The 20,070-nt window shown below is 39.4% G+C and overlaps 1 protein-coding gene across 2 annotated transcripts; it reads right to left on the bottom strand.

Annotated features, from left to right (window-relative positions):
• Positions 1-1,622: 1,622 nt before the first annotated feature.
• fam204a (family with sequence similarity 204 member A) lies at positions 1,623-19,414 on the bottom strand. Of its 2 annotated transcripts, none has more exons than XM_034152388.1 (7): positions 19,054-19,414; positions 18,519-18,603; positions 18,042-18,072; positions 16,487-16,589; positions 14,859-14,948; positions 2,157-2,266; positions 1,623-1,984 (listed from the first exon to the last, which is right to left on the bottom strand). In XM_034152388.1, exons 1-7 carry the CDS (start codon positions 19,291-19,293, stop codon positions 1,933-1,935), a joined length of 711 nt encoding a protein of 236 aa, XP_034008279.1. In that variant the 5' UTR covers positions 19,294-19,414; the 3' UTR covers positions 1,623-1,932. The 2 variants fall into 2 exon arrangements, with proteins under 2 accessions (XP_034008279.1, XP_034008278.1); XM_034152387.1 differs by having other exon boundaries at positions 16,487-16,592.
• Positions 19,415-20,070: the final 656 nt, after the last annotated feature.

Consider the following 20,070-nt stretch of genomic DNA (forward strand, 5'->3'; position numbering starts at 1 on the left):
GATAGCAGTGAGTGATAGTGCTGATGTCGTGTTACCGGCAACACATGTTCCCTTTCATACAACAGCAGCTTTCTAACCATTTAATAGGATTGTTGTTGTTGTTTTTTCCCCTCGCAGCCCCCCACTCCACACAACAAACACTTTTCCCTCGAAGTGCTTCGACATGTGCCCAAGGAATTTGTCTCCGCGTTTCACAACAAATCAGCCTAGGTCAGGGGCTAAGATTGGCCTGCAGGAACAGACTATAGAAAACAGCTCCTCAACATGTCGAGAGGGGGAAGTGGATTTTCCAGCTTAAAAGCAGAATCATCTCTGCTCAGGGCATTATCCTGTGTTCCAAGAGATTAATAAAGTGAGATGCTATTGATACGGCTGCTCTTGGATCAGCGCTGCGCCATGTTCACTGACAACTACTAGCTGTTAAAAATGGCTTTCATATACGGAAAAAACATATTATCAGATGCTTCGTGCGTTTTGTTTGGTTTTTCAATGAGATAATAACTGTAATACTGAATAAAAAACCCAATGTTTATGAAATAACTCAAACAACACGTTGTTCTCGAGGAGTTATCCGAAGCTTTTGAAGGCTCTAAAAATGCGACTACTTTTTGTCCCATTATTAAAAGCATCTCTGATGTTTCCTCACTCTTCAGTCAAGATATATTTTTCATAGCAGTCTTCAAAGTGAAGAAATCCCATGTTGTACTTTGATGTGCTTAACACAGTTTTAACTCGCGTCTCATTACAGAGATAATTAATAGTTTAATTAGCACCAATTCTCACCCACTGACAGCCTCTCAGACACAGTCATGTGATTGGCTCGGATGTAGAAGGATGCAAAAAGCTAGATTTTTCTAAAATCAGCATTTGGTTTGAATCATTTATCTAGGTTTCTTCAGCTCAGGTGTTTTGGTTCCTAATTGCCTACAAACTTTTTATTTCTGATGTTATGGTAATTTCCCTCTTATTTGTTCAGCCTACACAGCAGATCTAGAGAACAGGGGGACAAAGTGCCCAAACTGCAACAACTTAGGCGGGATTCATTTTAATTCTCATTACCTTGAAGCAAAGCAATCATTTTCTATGGTTAAGAAAAAGATATATAAGCACGCATTATGAATAAAAGTAATTATCATGCTTTTGCTTTTTTGCGTGCTGTTTGCAATTACTACTTCCTGGAATCTGAATGAGCGTTTCACAAGAGCTACGGATACAAAAAAAAGAAAAAGATCAAAGTGACAGTGAGAGGAATCGACGCGAGTTTACAGATGCTGAAGAGAGCTCATCACACAATGAGCGGCGAGTGTAGGCTTCGAGAAACAGCGCGTGCCTCTTGTTCGGGATTGAGAAACAATAGCATGTCTCCCAGCATGGGTGAGGGCCAACAGCAAAGCTCCCCCTCTTACATCTCCCCACCCCCAAAACGTTCACCCAACTTCCAGTTTACAACTGCTCACAACTGTTTACAGCAGCCAAATTTCATTTTCTTCTCCCAAATCCTATCGCACATTATCCTGTACATTGCATTAGGGCCCTAATCTTTCCTTTCTCTTCCTCGGAAGAAGAAAGGAGCGCCTTCATGATTAACCCACTTTACAGCAATAAATAAACGCATCATCCAGTAATGTACACCAGATTTAATTTGAAGGGGGGGAAAGAAAAAGGCCAGAACGCTTAAAATCACTGAAATGTAATGAAAAATAACACAATGCAGACACCAATGGGCGCCTTAGGAATTAATTTGAATGCTCCATAATTTTTTCGCTCTCTTGTGCTCTCTGGATTGGTTTTTCCTCAGCCAACTGTGTGACTTTTCCCCCCCTCACACTGTGCTGTTGAGAAGCCTTCAAAATATACAAAGAGGATCAGTCCTCCATAAAAAAACACCACATTATATTCACTTAAAAAAATAAGAGTTTTTCTCCGTGTTTGTCACATGAAGCCCATGTTGCTTTTGGTTTCCCATCGTCTTTTGGCTTCAAACCTGCAAAAACAGAAAATAAAATATGAAATAACTGAACCCATACAGTATGAATCAATTCTAGCTTCCAACTTCAATTTCTAATGCCCAGTTCCATAGCTCAATCTTAACTGGACTCGAGTGTCACACATGGCAGATAAATGATGGTGAACACAAACACAGAGAGATGTCCTACCCCCAGGATATTTGGTTCTTCCTCTTCTGCGCTGCCCTCAAAGCTTCCTCTTCCTGTTTGTGTTGCACAAAGTCACGGCAATCAGCGGCTTGAGCGATTTTCACAGCCAGCTATTTAGAGGCAGACAGAGGAGAGGCCCATTAGAGAATGGAAATCAGTCTGTGCGACAAAAAAGGCTCTCTGCCTGACTGATGTGTCAGGGTGGCTTCTCCTCAGTGTCTCTGCGGCCCCTCCACACAGAACCACCCTTACCCGGATTTCCTAGAATGAAACACTCTTTGCATTAGCACTGTAGCACATGCAGTATGTCACAGTGTTGCATTAAGCATGATGCAACACTGATGAAGCAGCAGCCTGTGAAATACGAATAAAAAGAGCAAGTGAAGAATAATATTTGGACAATTGACATGTCTAATCATAATGATGGTTTAAAATATATATATTTGGCTTTTGGTTTCATGAAAAAGTAAGAAGTTGGGTTTGTCAACTGTTAAATGCGCATCTGTTATAATACAACAAACAACTCCTCTCCTTCCCAGTCATCTGGCTTAGTGTTATTTTGAATGTTTCCCCTGTAAATTAAAGTTTTTCTGTTTCTGAAACAGACATTAAAGCTGAACATTTGTTGTTTGCCCAGTCAAGCAAAAATGTCGCCAATCGATTATTCGTTTCACTTACTAAGTAAAAAAAACATGTCAATAACTCACATATTCCATCTCTTAAATATCAGTATTTGCTGGTTTACTTAGTCTTCTTTTATACTCAACTTAATATCACCCCATGGGCTCTTTGATAATGTGATGGCCTATTTTAGTGACAAATTATCAATAATGAATACAATAAGTCATTAAAACTTAGATTTCGACAGTGCTTTGATACTCGGTTTAAGAACTGCAACAATTCAAGCTGTTAAAAAAACTGCAACACCCCACATTCTCGAAATATGTTATAGGGCAATGTTCAATGAAAAGTAATAGGTAGAGAAATATAGTTTAAATAAGAGCGTTCAAAATTGTTATTGTTGAATATGTGAGTGGGGGGTGACGTGCCCAATGGCTCCATAAATTACAATAGCACCTTTTTATTACAATTATTCTAATCTATTTCGCCTTTTGTTTGAGGAGTCATATTTTTTTTGCTCATGGCTAATAGTGTCTCACGCTCATTGTTTCTCTTTGATTACTGCTTTTTTTCTTGTTTAACCTACAAATGAAATAAGGGGGTAAATAAACCATGAGAAAAGAAATTCAGCATTTTGCCATTTTCTCAACAAAAACCTTGCAATGGCATTTTCTTCCGCTCATCACCGGTGTAAAATAGACTTTTCTGTTTGGAGTACTGCAGGCAGTCCCTGAAATCAGAAGTGAAGAGAATGACCGTGACAGCAAGAGGCAAACACTCAAATCCCAGGGAAGATGACATGTATTGTGAAGCAGAATAATCCCAATAACCCCAGTCACACAGGAGCACGGGAAACAAAGGGAAAAGCCCTGCCTCCTCTGTCACTCCTGAGATGTATTATTCAAGCAAAGGCAAACTTCCATAAACAACTTGGAACTATTTCACCAAACCTTTGGGTAATTCTCTAGTAATATTCACAGTACAATCAAGGGTGGGGGGTGTGGGGTGGGATGGTGGGAGTCTTAAGGTAATGAAGAAATGTGCCACCACTGCGCCACTTGAAGAAAAAGAAGAAGAAAAAAAGACCTGCTGGAAAAAAAATGTTTCAATTATAATTAAGTGGGATAAACTTTATTAGAAAGACTGAAACTAAAATATCTCCTAATGCATGCTGGGATTAAGCAGGTCAGAGCGAGCAGGCAGGAGAAATTAAACTCTAAAGGCTTTTTATCACCATATTTCAGGAACCAAGGGTGTAAAATGTTCTAATTTGGGATACATTAAAAGCCATAAAGGTCTTTCAAAAAGATTAATGGTACTTTGCTTGGATTTAAGATAAGGGCTCCGGCTGGCTGCAAGTGCTGGGCTCCGGCTGGGCCCTCAAGGCATTCATCTATAGTCACTGGAAGATTTGTGAAAGCGTCTGCATAACCTGAAGCGCACATACTATGACAGCTCTTCAGCTCTTTGCCATTTTATAGGTTTTTATTCCTCAAATCATGTTCGCTGCTCTTAAAAGGGAGTTATAACGGGCGATTGCTTTTACATTTGCAGGCGATTTGCGAGCAGATAGAGCCACATAAAGGCTTCCCTGCTACGTGATGGAGGGTGTAGGTGCTAAATGCTTCTTGAGTGTCTGCAATGAGATTATAAACCAGCCGTTTATTAAATTGTTGACAAATCTAAACAGCTCCTGCTCTCTAGTGTTTGGGGGGAAAACACTTTAGCTCATTCTGGGAGCATATGAAATGAAACTGCATGATGCTAAACGGTTCCATTTGGAGATTTACAGGCAGAGATTTTTTTTTCTTCAGCAGGATTACCCACATTAACCTGCTCTCCTGTGGGGTTGCATTTGAAATGCAAAAGGTCTTGAGAAAAAAGAGAAAAACACGCCTTCCTAAACATTCCAAAAGCTAAATTAAAACCCACTTCCATGCCCCTCATTTTCCCCGCTCTTTTAAATTCACAACATAGCGTTTACTATATTTAAAGCATTATAGGTCTTTCCTTTTTTTTTATCAGTATAGTCTACAATCCCTGATTGTCTTTACTGGGGCTCAACATTAATGTCAACCAAGTTACCTAGGAGACAGAGCAGATCAAAGAGACAAAAAAAAAAGCCCTCAAATGTCTGATTAATCAAGCCTGCAAACAGCTTATTTCTTTTAGCCTGCATGCAAGTATGAAAATGAGATTCCGAGAGCAGTACATTGTGCAGATTTGTTCATTCTTATCTGAACAAAGCCAGCGGCAGCTTATTTCATGGATCACTGGCACTGTCAGCGCTGTGGCGCCGAGCAGGTGACGGCTCCTCTTTCTGTGGCGAGAACAAAATTAGCAAAAAGTCGGCACAAATTAGCCTCTCATATTTTCCGTAATATGACATTATTTTTCATTTACTTTTTTGATCCACTTTTCAGGATTTTTTCCCCCCCTCCCCTTACGTGCATCTTAGTGGCAAATCCTTTCACATCAGAGGCTGGTGGGAAATAAGAATGAGAGCTGGAATAAAAAGCAGGAGACAGACTTCATCCTTTGTTTGTGTGGCTCCTTAAAGACAATTCTTCCCACTCCACCTCGTATTAATATACAATTAAGTGTCCATCACAGGCCATGTTTCTGTGTCTCTCTCTTGTGTGGCCTGGGCACAGTCGTGTTAAAAACAAGGTTTATTCAGAGGATTAATACTCTGACCTTTGGAAGATTTGAGGGCAAAAAAAAAAATCATCACACACAATGCTGGCACTGCAGCAGCAGCAGCTTAGGGCCACGAGGAGGGTTAAGTCAACAGCACCGTTTTCTGTTCATTCATGTTTGGGTCGTCATGGAGATTCAAGTGGAGACCTAACCATGGGGCCTGAACGCAAAATAAAATGTGTATAAGCCCTGCACAAGATAAACCTCTATCACACTCATTGTTCTATTGCATCATTTGTGAAATGTTTAAAATAAAAGAAGCATTAGGAACTCGTCACAAAAAACACTGTGGCAATTAAACAGCAAGTGCAATAAGACAATAGCTGAATGGAAGATGATAAAAATACATCTCCATGTGGATAAAGTGGTAAAGCTGCTTTTAACAATAAGAAATAAATGATGGCTTTAAGGAAAGAAATGGCCTTAAAGCCATTCATAAATTTCCTATCCAGGAAGCCCCTTCCAATTAAAACGTGTGAGAGGTGGATTAACAAGGGCTATATGGCTTTGCCTCGCTAAATCACCTCCCCGAGCTGCTCTGCTGCATTTGACGTGTAAACGATTAATGACCAGCCTAATTCCCTTATCACACTACCTTAATGCCTAAATAATGTGGCCTTAGTCAACTTTGGAAAAGCAGGGCTGTATAAGAAAGGAATGAATATCAGATTAGGCAGCTTGTGTGCTATTGCAGCATCATTTCTTAGAACTGAGGCGGAGGGGGAGAACAAATGTGGCCGCAGAGCTTCAGTGTTGCAGCAACGCAGGGTCAACAGATCAAGAGGTCGATCAATACCACCCATATCGCTTTAAAAAAGAAAGGAGAGAGAGTTTCATTCAGTTAGTTCATTTCAATACAAGTAATAGAGTAAAGGAGTGAACACAAAGGATGCGAATTAGCTCGAGGTCTTGTAAAAGACAATTGACTCTATTACATGTGAACAAACACACCTAAAGGGTTAAAACAATCTATTCATCTATTATCCAAATGTTGTTTTTTTTGGAAAGGTTACTTGTGTAAACGTACATAGGAAATATTAGCATAATAAAGTGGAAGAATCAAAAGTACTCAATGCATAAAAATGGCTGCTGCAATTGACATACTACTATATATTTGACCCTAAGCTTATTCTTACTAATGCATGGATGTGTTGGCAGCATTTGACTGTTGTAGTAGTTTAAGCTAACTTATGATCGTTCTTATTACTGATTAGTCTTCTTATTGTTCTCTTGATTAATTGTTTGGTCTGTAATCTATAGTGAGAAATGCAGATTCCCCTGAGCATATCATTAAATAGCTTGTGTTGTCCAACCAATAGTCCAACCCAATCATTTACTAATTTAAGATACAGGAAAGTGAAAAATCCTCATTTTGAAGAAGCTGGAACCATCGAATGATTGGCATTTCTGCTAGAAAGAAAATAATGAAAGGATTATTAGTCAAAATAGTCGCAGTTTCATTTCTGTTGACCTACTAAATGTGTTAGCTCAAAATGACGTGGTTTAACATAAAATAACGCACCATATTTGATAGGATCATCCCATGTTTTGCAAGTTAAATCTTAATATGTAAAATAACTATAGCTTATTTAGTAGCAACACAAATAAGTAGAACACTTTTCTCTGTGTTATAGTAGAGTTCAATTATAAATGGCATGACAATAAAAATAAACAACCAGACATTTCATAGAATATCTGTCTGCTACATCGAATATCTGTCAGTGCGCCTTTAGTATGAAGAGTCAAATACAAGTGATTTAATTGATAGCTAAGTTCATTACTTATAAAGCGCACTTAGTTCCATCCAAACACACTCAGTAGATTTCAATCTGAGTTCAATTGTAACTTGTATTTCTACTTCAGAAATGAGTCCCCAAATACTTAAGTCAGCAACAGCAAGTACAATTAAACACTGTATAATGGGAACGCATTAACAATTACAAAATGACATTATTCCCAATGCAAAGCTAAGTCCAAATAACACAGCAGGAACCTCCCTATAGAGTTATCCCAACACTGTTTCATGTGTTTTGTATAATCTTTCCTGCACTTTGACAAACAGAATTACATGGCAAGCAGAAAGAAAAGTGACTCCAGGGAAGGCACAGCAGAACAGCCATGTCTACATTTTCTCTATTAGTAATCTGATGCAAGATACACATGACATATCATCTTTAGGGAGTAGACACACAAAAATCTCTAAAAGTTCGACCGCTTTGTGCACATTCCATTATCTCGTCTCTTCTGAGTAGCGTAGGCTTATTAGCAAGCTTTGAACTCACACTTACAATAATATGCCATCAACAGTTTTATAAGCTAATTAGAAAAAACAGTTTAATTAATGAGTGACTGGCAATAAAAATGGCAATCATGAAAAAAGAAACCGAGGGTGCTAAGCTTCCACTACCACCAATTAAGGCCTAATTACAAACAAATTATATATGTGTTTTGCTGTGGGCTTTAATTTGAAGAAAAAAAATGCTTTAATTAAAAGAGAAAACATGCTAATTAATTAAACAGCACACAAATCTACATTGAAAAGTATGCTTTGTCTATCAAGTAATTAATGAAATACAATAATCCAAATGAGATTCCCAGGCATTTGATAAAAGCTTAGTACCCATTTCAAAAATCCATTTCAAAATGAATGGGCGAAAATGTAATGTGAGTCATCCGGAGATACAATAAAAGTTCATTCAGTGATAAATTGCTTATGCTGAAGGAGAAATGAACAAAGGGGGAGAGTTTCCCTAAACTCTCTGTGAGGCGGCCTGGGGGGGAGGGGGGGGGGGGGGGGGGGGGGGGCCCGAGCGATGGGGGCGGGGGAACGTCAGAATCTGATAAAGCCTACTTTGGAACAAAAGCGGTGCTCATTAATTTTTTGATTACAAACACGGGGCATGGCAGGGAGAAGATGGTGAGAAGAAGAAAAATAAAAGGTGCTAAATAACACAAATATCATGAAACACTCTTAGTTCAGCTCTTTGTTTAAACTAAGCCACCATGTCTCCTCCGACAAAATGCCGCGACACCTTTGTTTCACAGCGTTTAGGCAAGGATTTCCAAAGGGTAGATTTCAAGGACAGTGGGGCTTTTCCTTTCAGCTGCTGCTTCTATTGAAATACGAGCTAGGACATAATGAGGGATATTATAACCATCCGCAAGTTCAAACACTACAGAAAGCATAAATGGCTCCAGTTAATACATATTCATTAGGTTCATTATTAAGTGATCTAACTATTAGAAAGGGGCACATTTCTAACAGTTTAAGCTGATCAGGTTAATTTGGCTCAACATGAGTTAAAGAGGGGGTCGCCAGCCAAAGGTCATCCAGAGGACAGGAAGTACCAGTCAAAACTGAGGCTAGATTAGGGTTGTTGAGGCAGATGGTTTCAGGCATTAGTGAACGGTTAGTTAACACAATAAAGGCAGGAAAAGACTAGTAAATGCCACATGATTTTATACTATAATATTATACAATGTATAACCGCTTTAAAAAGAGATTCATTTTGAAGTTTGGTTTGTTTATTGGTTTGTCAGCAGACTCAGGGAAAAACGACTGGTCAACTGTTTGAGCCTTGGTGAAAGGGTGTGGCATAGGTCAAATAAGAACCCATAATAGTTTGGAGCGGTTCCTTTGGAAGCGGATTCAAATCACAGAGCGAATACACAAACTGTTTTACGTAGCTAAATGGAAATATAGCAGCTGATTAAAGGATACGAACTTTGAGGTAAGATTATTGCAGTAAATATCCACTATACCCTAATGCATTTGATCTGTGGCTGCAAAATGAAACGCAATTGTATCGAATCGCAGTAAGCGCAATATTTGGTGAAAAATGTAATTCAGAATGAAGTATTGTGGTGCTGCAGAGAAGTACTGGCTTACAAGAGGTCATCTAGAGACTAAATACAAATGTTTTTTATTTACAGATTTTCTGTAAAAAAAAGAAATCACAACATGATCACTTTTATACATTATTTAAAGATAATGTAAATAATGAGTTCAAGTCCATTTCTTTGTTACACTCCAGCTCCATCTAGTTAAAGGGGCCCTATTATGCTTTTTGAGATGTGCCCTTTCCTGTAGTGTTTTATATAGGTTTGTGTGCATGTAAAGGGTCTGCAAAGGATAAAATCCCAAAGCTCCACAGAGTTTCTCTCCCACACACTTCCCCCGGCCTAAAAGGCCTCAATTTGACTCCTTTGTTTACCTCTGTGTCATAGTGGCATCACAATGTAACACTTGCGCTTCTTTTGGCTAGCGCTCCAACACATTGTACGAGATTTGCTAAGAAGTGGGACATTTCTGACACATCTCTAAGGCTTTGACCAATCACAACAGGGCCGACTACCTAACCAATCAGAGCAGACTGGGCTCTGGTTTCAGACAGAGGGTGAAAAGAGGTTCAGGCAGTATGAGTAAAAAAATACCCTTTTCAACATTAAAGCATGGAAACATGTCATAGAAGAGGCTCCAAACACAATTATGAACCTGGAAATAAGCATAATACGTTCTATTTAAGAAAGTGTTTTAAATAAAAAACTGTGCAACACCAGTTGTGGCTGAAATATACTCAACCTCCGTAGTGCCTGGCTCTTTCGCCCTTCACAAACCAACAACAAATGCAACTTTTTAGAACATGTTTCTTTGTTTCTTTGGTGCCATTGCATGCTTTCTTCTTTCCTGTTGGTTTAAGAGGCCAGCAGCCATTTAACTACTTTTTATTTTCCATATTCTTTAGCTTCTGGAAGTAATGAAATGGACTATTGTTATAGACTAAGAGAGTTTCTGTTTTGAAGTGGTAATGCCACTCTAATAGCTGTGATGAGTGCTATGGGGGAACTGTAAGCTCTAACATGGCGTGACAGTCTTTTGTGGTGAAATATGCCCACTTACTATATATAAAGTACAGCTCCTGACTATTTCAAAAGACCTCAGTGGCTCTGTTTTACAAAGAGAAAAAAGGGCGAGGAAGAAATTATTTATGGTAAGGATAATGTTTTAAGTAATACTACAATGAGAAGGTTAATATGTGTGACGAAGAAAGTGGTGTACAGAAGCCGTTGTCTTTATTTAGGGTACAGCAACACCAGGTCAAATTGACTCTGCATGGGCTCATCAAATTTCATTCAATTAGCTCATAATTGTATCATTACCGATCTGGGTAAAGAAAACCATATGTATAATATCAACCTTAAAAGATGTATGATTCATTTAAATATGTTTGAAGCTAATGTGTGTGATAACCTAGTAGCTTGTTGGTTTGAATCACCCAAGTTATTTTTAGGCCATACATAGAAGTCGTTGCATGTGGAGTTCCACAAGGATCCACATTTAGACCCTTATTATTCTTAACATATGTTGTTGAAATTCCGTCTGTGGTTGATTGTGAACATTTTCTCTATGCTGACAAATCTGTCTTGTAAATTCAAATTGTGTATGTTGAGATCCAGAACAGTTCACTACATTTGGGTAAGACTATCTATTCTATTTGCCTAAAAAAAATTGTCAAACCCTATGTCTCAATGTCATCTGCAATAAGGTGACAATAAAAGATTGTTGGGCTATTTTTTTATGTTGATTTTAAGCTTCAAGAAATCTTTGCAAAACCTAATGCTCAATGAAAAACAATATTCGTATTATTACTATAGTTTATTACCAGTTATTGACATTGCATGAAACAATCAAGAATTCCCTTTGCAGGTTTTATACTACTATGATCTTTCTAAGCAACTACAGACCTGCCTGCAGATAGGACAAAATAACACGAAGAAAATGTGAGTATAGGACGAAGCATCATAGGTACAGTACTTGGCATAATCATCATTCGGATAACATGCCTAAATATGGATGGAAAGAGATACTGTATAACTTTTGTTTTATGTAAACATACTGAACCAGTACATTATAAATGTCCCTGTAGCTCAGGCCCGGACACACCAAGCTGACACCAAAGAACTGACACCGACGGACCCCCGACTGTTGTGTCGCCTCGCGTCTCTGCGTCTTGGCCATGTTTCGCACTGGAACACACCGCAAAGACTTCAGCCGACGGCCAAGAAGCACGTACGAACTGCGCATGCGTGAGTGGCAATAACTCTCCTTACCAGCAGGCGGCGGTAGTGTGTATTCATCATTCAAAAGAGGCAACAACCGGAAGACAGACTGCGTGATACACCGAGAGAAGAAGAACAGACTGCGTGATATAAACAAACAACAAATAGCGTGTGCGTTCCATTTTCACTCTACAACGAGAAGCTCATGGGGCTTTCCCGAACCTGTGTCGAGAGCTGGAGTTAAATGAAATCTCAGATTTGCCTTCTTAATAGTTTGTTTGGGTCCCTCACTTCCGTTTCGCTTCTCATGCACTGATTCGCTAGCTGAACAGCCAATCAGAGTGATTTCTTTTGCCGACTGCCCACCGATTCGACATGTTGAATAGGTGGGCAGTCGGCCGAAAAGGTGTCGGCACGGCTGAAAAGACACGACGGTGCGGGACACACCAATCTGAGTAGGGCGTGTCGACGCTCATCGTCGGCCTGACGCCCACCGACGGACAAAATCGGCTTGGTGTGTCCGGGCCTAAGATGACGTAGGAAACTGTGTTTCACTAATGAGTTATCAGCTTTCTGCACTGACTCAGTTCCCAGGAATAGCTGCAAAATCAATCTGTCAAATATGAGCTGCTGGATGCGATCAAGCCTCCTGACACACTGAGCCGTGTATACTATATGTGCCAGTCACTCCATGTTATGCTAATTGCTGAATTCATTAGCAACTAGCAGCAGTGTCAAATAATGTGCAGTAATCAAAGGGTGGAGACCCAGTCTTCTTAATTGGAGGACTTGCACCTTATAATCTACTGAACTAGTAGACCTCCTTTAGAGGTGAGAAGCTTTATACATGAAAATAAACCCAGAAGGGCCAACAGACATCTTTATGAGAAAATAAACCTTATCAACACAGTTTAAATGAATACATCAGAGAGCTTTGTCGACATAAATAATATTTTGATACCTAAAAAGGGGATGATTTCTTTGCTCTATCTTCGGGGGCGTTAATACTTTCACTTAAAAGCAGAGCATGTCTTCATGAATTCATCTAAAACAAAGACTTAGAGCCTTGGGAAGTATTTAAAAACTGTAATGAGAATAAAAAAAACAACCTGGAATATCCGAGCAGTGCGTCTCAGAAGTTTGACAGATGAAAGAACACATATCTCAGAATTTGTAAGGAGCTTTCAAAACAGTTTTTCCTACCAAATTGTTTTAATGTTCAGATTAAAAAGAAGAAAGTGGAGCAAATGGAAATCATTAATTGATTTGAGGGAGCTGAAAACAGCAGAAACAAACATTTCCGTCGTAAAAGAGGGGATTTTGACAGGAAGCTCTCCATCTTCCTTCCATTTCCCTTTGCTTAAACGAGATAAGTGGGAAGCTGTTAGATTGAGGATGAAAATACACTGAAACATTGTCGTCTAACATGTACCAGCGTTTTCCTAACAAAACAATGCCTAGAGGGACAAACAGGCCTCTTTAGTTCTTCACAGCTGTCGGAATGCTTTTGCATTTTTTGCGTAGAAAACCTGTTCCCATTCTTCCAGTAAAAAGCCTGCCACAATCATGTCTCGGTGTTATGACCGTAAACAAATTAAACATCTAAGCCGTCCCGTACCAAATGAGCCACTCAATTATAACCTTGAAATTGATTCTGGCCACAGCGGGGATTATTGATCGTCTAAATGTTTGTCACACTGCTCCTGTCAAAAGTGAACAGGAGTGCTGTAAACAAACATTGGTCTTAATGCTATCTGCATTTCAGGCTGCATCGTTTAACAAATAAGAGAATCCTTTTCCAACTGAATGTGTCAAACTTTTTGCCTTTTAGCTGCCACTTCTCTTCAAACTCCCGCTATGCTCAGCAATGCCTTTCTTTGTATTCAAAAGTAAAGATAAAGAACGTCGCATCAGTTTTTAAGGGATTTCAAAATGGTCAACTCACTACACTCTTGTGTAAAATGAAGTTATCGCTGCTAAACAATGAGTTGTGGCTGCCAAACTGCTGTCACGTCCCATCACGGTGCTGGCAAGACGCGAGGCAGGTGCCAAGGAGGCGAGAACCTCGGCTCAGACTAAAACCAATCCACCAGCGCTCTAAGAGGCTTTCTGAAAGTACCGCGCAGGTGCCACTCACAAGAGCTTTCAGTTAACTTCCCCATATTTGACCACCCTGCTAGCAGTTAAGAGGAGAATTTAAGGGCTCTGACGCTGCACACTAATGTCCATTAAACACTGGAGATACCTGGGTCACGCATGTAATGCCAATTCAATGAAGAATAAAACGCTTTCATTTGTTGTTGTTCGTGCCTTTTTATTCATTCACGAGGGGGAAGTTTGAAATATTTACTGACATTAATGATTTTTTTTCCCCGGTTTGTTGAAGTAATTTCTTGCAGAATATTATTATCCTGCTAACTATCTAGTATGAAGGTCAGATAGTGCTTTCTACTGCAATTTCTGATCACTGCCTCTGCTTACAGAAATATATTTCCCATTCATCTTTCTAATGTACAATAATAAACGACCTACAGTTGGCCAACTTTGACTATTTGGAGGGGCCTGGATTATTCATCTATGCAGAAGACACAAACTGTGGTGCTTCCAGATAAAGTCAAAGGTCCAAGACTCGTGACATAGAAGAGGTTGACTACTAACATGAATATCATGAGAAACATTTACAAATGGAAACTCCAGGAAGTTACTAGTGCACCCCAGAAAAAAAATGCACAAAATTAGGATATAAAGTGTTACTTAGATAACTTTAGAGTTGTTGGCCATATTTTGTCACCTTCCTACAGAGGCAGACAAGCTATTTTCATCCCGTTTCCTGTTTTTAACTGGCTGATAGCTCAAAGTACGGCAATTCCCCCGCTGTAGAAGTAACACTGCAGCTGTATGTCTTTTAAACCACAATTATATGTGTGTGTGGGCTACATTTTATGCTAAATTAGTTTCAAACCACTTGATCCTTGATGCCTGCCAAGGCGGTTAGTTACAAAACTTCAGGCACTGCATTTACGGGACATGTACACTTCAAAGGTATGAAACTCTTACCTGGAGAAAGATTTAACAGTTGGCTTGAAAGCAATGTACCCTTCATTAAAAAGCAGAGCCAAAAGTCCTTTAGACACTGCAGCACTTCAAAACTAAGGGGAGGGCTTTCCATTAACGCAATGGAAAAGGGCTGCAGGACTGAATGGTGGGTGTCTGCGTGTGTTTTTGTTCCTCTATGTCTTTGCAGCAGAAATGGCCACGGATCCATTAGACTGATTTGTCACAGCGGGAGCACCCCAAAGATCTCTTATCAGCACAACGTACCTCTCGAGTGGCGAGTCTGTCGCTCATCTCCTCCGCCTTTGCAATGTCCCCTTCAGCGATGGCCCCCTCTATGCTCTTTTCTAGGCCGGACTGCAGAAGAGGGAAAAAAATTCAGATTTTTTTTTTTTAAATAGGGGTAGAGAGAGAAAAAAATCAAAGAGTAACTTCAAAAGTCCCCAGGGCCTTATTTTTAATATGATTGCCATTACTACAAATATGTAGATTTCCCTTCACAAATGAAAACCTTTTTGATTGGATATTAGTGGGGAAATCTTAGAAATGCTACAGGAGATTACCAAACATACATGTGACTCTTTAATTACACATTTCCATTACAGGCCGAAGCAGAAGGGGGTGCGGAGAGGGCCCCCGGTTACTGATGGCAGTTCTGCTGTGATGAGCCTATCTGAGGAAGAGCAGCACCGGATTTCTTCAGCCCCCAAAATGTCATCAAGCTAAAGAACTACACTGGAAAGAGACTGTAATTATTAATGTGTACCCTCTGATGTATTGTCTGAGGACCTTGACTCAACTGTAAAAGTACAAGGACGATACCATCAGGCTTAAAAACCCACAATTATAACTATTTTCTGTAACTTTAGTTGGTTGTTATGTTTTTTATCGTTTATAAAAACCAAATCTGACACTGATAAGACCCGACTTGTGATCTCAATCATCGTGTCTACTGTATCTCACTAACAAGACTCTAACTGACAGCATTCTTTATGCCACGAAACATGTTTTAAGGTCACTGAAGTAAAATGCTGTTGCAGATGAATTAATGAAATCTGGCTGCTTTGTAAGCTTTTTCCTCAAATGACTGTGAAAGACTTGTCGGAATAAAAGCAAATATGATATATTAATTACAAAGACCTGCATTTGAGGGATAAAGGAGCCCCTCATTATGTTGATGTGACAAGTTCTGTTTCATTCAGCTTGTTAATCATTTCTTTTATTCTTTTCATAGTGGTCTTATTCAAAATGAGGCTAAAATCAGCAAAAAATAAACCTCAATTTTATGCTGCTCTGAGATAAATTAAGCACAAAATACTCCAAAATAATCATTAAAAGGATTTCAAATTGAATTGAGCACAGTTCCCTTTCAGTGGGTCAGCTATAATGTTCATCAAGCTTGCAAATATTTTTGCTTCATTGGCAATTTGCAAGCGTTTGCATAAAATGTTCATTCATCTTCAAGTGCAGAAATGTATCCCAATGAAAGAAAGTTATAATTTCTTTCAGTGATGAATTCCACACAAGCCCGTCTATTATCTAACCATTCATTTAAATGTTCAAGCTGCAGTCACTGAGGCTGTATCAGGTACTATTCTTTTGTCAAGCTACATTTATTAGCTTTTTCGCAGAGGGGAAAAAAAACCTACATTTCACTTTAATCTCACACACACAAGAAAGGAGATTCATCCTAATCTTATCACTAAATGTAACCAAACATAATCCCTAATATTCATCTCAGTGTCAGGTTGAGAGTATTCTAATCCATATCACAGAAAACAATGAGAGGATACAGTGTCAGGGAAACACAAAGGATGGGAAGGTGTTACGAACAGCTTCGACTGACACAGTATTAAACCTCAGCAGATAAGTTGGAAGGCAGGAGTCTTTGTTACCTTCGGAGGGGGTTTGGAACATGCAGGGGGATGAAATCGATCATTTACACCGAAATGCTGCTTAAGCTCATTCCAGTGCTGCTCATGCTCCTCCTGATGCTCTCTGCTGACAGAGGAAAAGAGTTCATGTATTACATGTAGCCCAGCACTGTGATAAGGCAGACTAATACTGTCCATCTTACTATAGTCTGAATAAGCATCTATCACACAGTATGGTTACTTCGAATGCACTGCACTACATTTCAGAGGTAAACATTGTACCTCTTACTGCAGGATAATTATCTGACAGCTGTAGTTACTTTCAATATTTCACTTAGACAATATGATGTACCTAACTAACACCATTGATTCATTAATAACAAATACAATATTTTATGATATATAAAGCTAATTCCCTGATAATTCTTTAGTAACATTCTGTTTCATTTTAGGCATAAAACATATTGTTCACTAGGGCTGTGTAACACCGACATCTACAGTATAGAACATTTGAAAAAAACTAAAACAAACGATTGCTATGGTGTTTTAATTTGTTTTTTTAAACATAGTTTTTTGTATAATTTGTGTAAGCGAAAAAACTGAAAGAAACGACATTGATACGTTAAAAATAATGCTTATGGTCAATACTGGCATATTGAACCACCCTTATTGTACACACAAAGAAAGTACACAATACAACTATGATGCTACGCTGATTGGTGCTCAGAGATTACTGATGGATAGATGAATAAGTGGGTTTTTTCTCCGGAAGTTTTTCCTTGTACGATGTGAGGGTCTAAGGACAGAGGGTGTCGTTTTTCTCATACTGATATTCTGAACAAACTGTGGCTTTGGCTCGACCAAAAATCGTTTAAAAATGTGCTATATAAATAAAACTTGATTTGATTTGAAGTAAATAATTGCTTTACTACAAATGATCTCTATTTTGTGGATGTGATAATAAATATCATATATACTTCCATTGTCTATAGCATGCAATAGATTTTGGGCCAGCGAAAGCCATTCAGTTATCAGAATCGGAGGATGAAACCCTCTTTATTTGTCACACACATGTACATGCACACAGCACACACAGTGAAATTGGACCTCAGCATTTAACCCATCCTAGTACTAGGAGCATTGTGCAGCTATTGTACAGCACCCGGGGAGGAATCGGGTGGGGGGAGGGGTTGGGTGTCCAGTGCCTTGCTCAAGGGCACCACGGCAGTGCCAAGTAGGTGAACGTGGACCTCTCCAAGTAGCAGTCTACACTCCATATTAAGGTCATTGCGGGGACTTGAACTGGCGACCCTACGGTTCCCAAGCCAAGTCCCTACAGACTATGTTCCTGTCAATTAGTAATGAGGGTCAACCAGCACTAAACTTAACTGTTAATATTAGATCATACATTACAGCTTTCATGTCTTTTATCATTATATGATAGGGCTGCAAGACAACTGAGATTTGGCTATATTCACTACACTTCCAGATTACACAATTGCATGTGAAGAATGATGCGGATTTATGTTGTAAAAAATCAGTTCTCTGGTTAGAATTTTTTTATATTATAAGGTACCTTGTCTCTGTAGTTTCCTCACTCTTTGTTCCTGTTGATTGACATAAGAGACACAGTTAAATATTTGTAAAATATATGAGCATCACTAAACAGAAGTCTTCATCTCTACTAGGAGGCTGTGGCTCAGTGGGTAGTGTGCTGGACTTCGCATCAGGGGGATAGCAAGTTCGAGTCCCACTGCAGTCAGCATGTCGATTGCCCACAATATTGAGTATGTAAGTCGCTTTGGATAAAAGCGTCTAACTAATGTAATGTAATACTAGGAGGGACAGTAGGGTGATTTGTTACATACAATATTAAGACCAGAATATGAAATATTTGATGTCTTTGCAAGTTGTACAACATAATTTGCTGTGCAGATCCTGAAATGATATATTTACATTTCACACATGCACGCCGGACAGAAGGAAGGCCCAACATCAATATACTGTATCAAACATTACATTTTCATTGCATTATAGTAACTATGATGGATACCTTTCTTGTGTCGTCTTCTTTTTCTTTTTTGGGGGACCTTCATTGTCTTAATTTTTTTATTTTTCTTCCGTAGATCCTGGAATTTCTAACACACACACACACACACACACACACACACACACACACACACACACACACACACACACACACACACACACACACACACACACACACACACACACACACACACACACACACACACACACACACACACACACACACACACACACACACACACACACACACACACACACACACACACACACACACACACACACACACACACACACACACACATTACATTCACAAAATACAACTACTACCCCTGATCTACCTCTGATGTACACATCTTATAGTCTATATTATGATACACAAAGTCCTACAGGGCTTCTTAAACCATCCATAGCTCAAGATCAAGCAGGGCTTTCTTTTATATTTAGTCCCCACTAACAAGATAACAGGTACACTAACAGCTAGCTAGTACAGTATTTCACATAATAAATGCTTAGCTTAGATGCACACCAAACCAACATACTTGCCACATTTCCTGAGATATACCAGGCATACTGCATGTCGGGGACTCATTGTCTGATTCACATGCAGTGTGAGTAGACTGTGTCTCTTTCACAGAGACTGTGTTTTCCCCTACAGAGCTCAACTTTTCAGCAGAGCTCTCACACTGCTCTCCCTCTCTCTGCTCCTCAGCTTCATCCTCATCGTCATCCGGACTGAGGTCGTCTTCGGTGAAACCTTTGGGCAAAAGACCGCTATACATATCGAGGCAGTAGATAAAGTCAGATTATAGGCTAAAGCATTATTTATCTGGACAGAAAACAGTCAGAAATGGCTAAATTAAAGATTACAGCTGTTGGAACAGGCTCTCATTTCCGGGTAAACACTGTGACGTTGCTGTTGAGAAGGACCGATTGGCTGGAAGCTAGTCATGTTGAGCACATGGTCCAATCAGAGCGGTTGTGAGAAGCGCAGCACGAGGGCCATACAAAGGCTCTTATTGGTTGTTTTGGTAAGAGCAACGTTTAACATTTTAGGGTTAATTTGGGGTTCTGTTTGACAAGAAGTCAAGAGCGGTTTTATGGTGTAAACTTCCCGTTAAAAAGATATTTACACCACAGAAAAGAAGCGTCGAACACATTTAAGGAGTTTAAGCTAGTCTTTGCAGCGAAGTAAGTCCAGAGCAGGCTGTTGTGGAGCATTTCTAATTGAGGTGAGCCAGGCTACTGACAGGTCCGTGAATTACCAGGAATCATTCAAATGTTAACCTATATTTGTGTCATGTTCTCTGCGAGATAAGCTTCCTTCTAAGACCAATGGTTCGCAATTTGCTCAATGTGCTTTGGGCATTACATTATTATTAGAATGATTAGCATGCAAATCTTGTATAGCCCCTGGCACTGGCACAGGCACATCTACCCTTAAATTGCTCTTTCACACTCATTCACATTAGCTTTCTTTTGGTTGCATCTTATTGCAAAGCCAATAATCTACATAAATTATAGCCTGCATTCTCTGTGCCATATGCATTAGGAATAAA

Source organism: Trematomus bernacchii, unplaced genomic scaffold (genome assembly GCF_902827165.1).
Source record: "Trematomus bernacchii unplaced genomic scaffold, fTreBer1.1, whole genome shotgun sequence".
Lineage (NCBI taxonomy): Eukaryota > Metazoa > Chordata > Actinopteri > Perciformes > Nototheniidae > Trematomus > Trematomus bernacchii.

Bases quoted from the DNA above. Each gene is read 5' to 3' on its own strand.
- fam204a (XM_034152387.1), bottom strand. From the start codon at position 19,293: ATGTATAGCGGTCTTTTGCCCAAAGGTTTCACCGAAGACGACCTCAGT. The intron at 18,604-19,053 runs GTATGTTGGTTT...TGTGTGTGTTAG, and splicing joins TATCTCAGGAAATGTGGCAA to AAATTCCAGGATCTACGGAA. The intron at 18,073-18,518 runs GTATCCATCATA...GTCAATCAACAG, and splicing joins AAGAAGACGACACAAGAAAG to GAACAAAGAGTGAGGAAACT.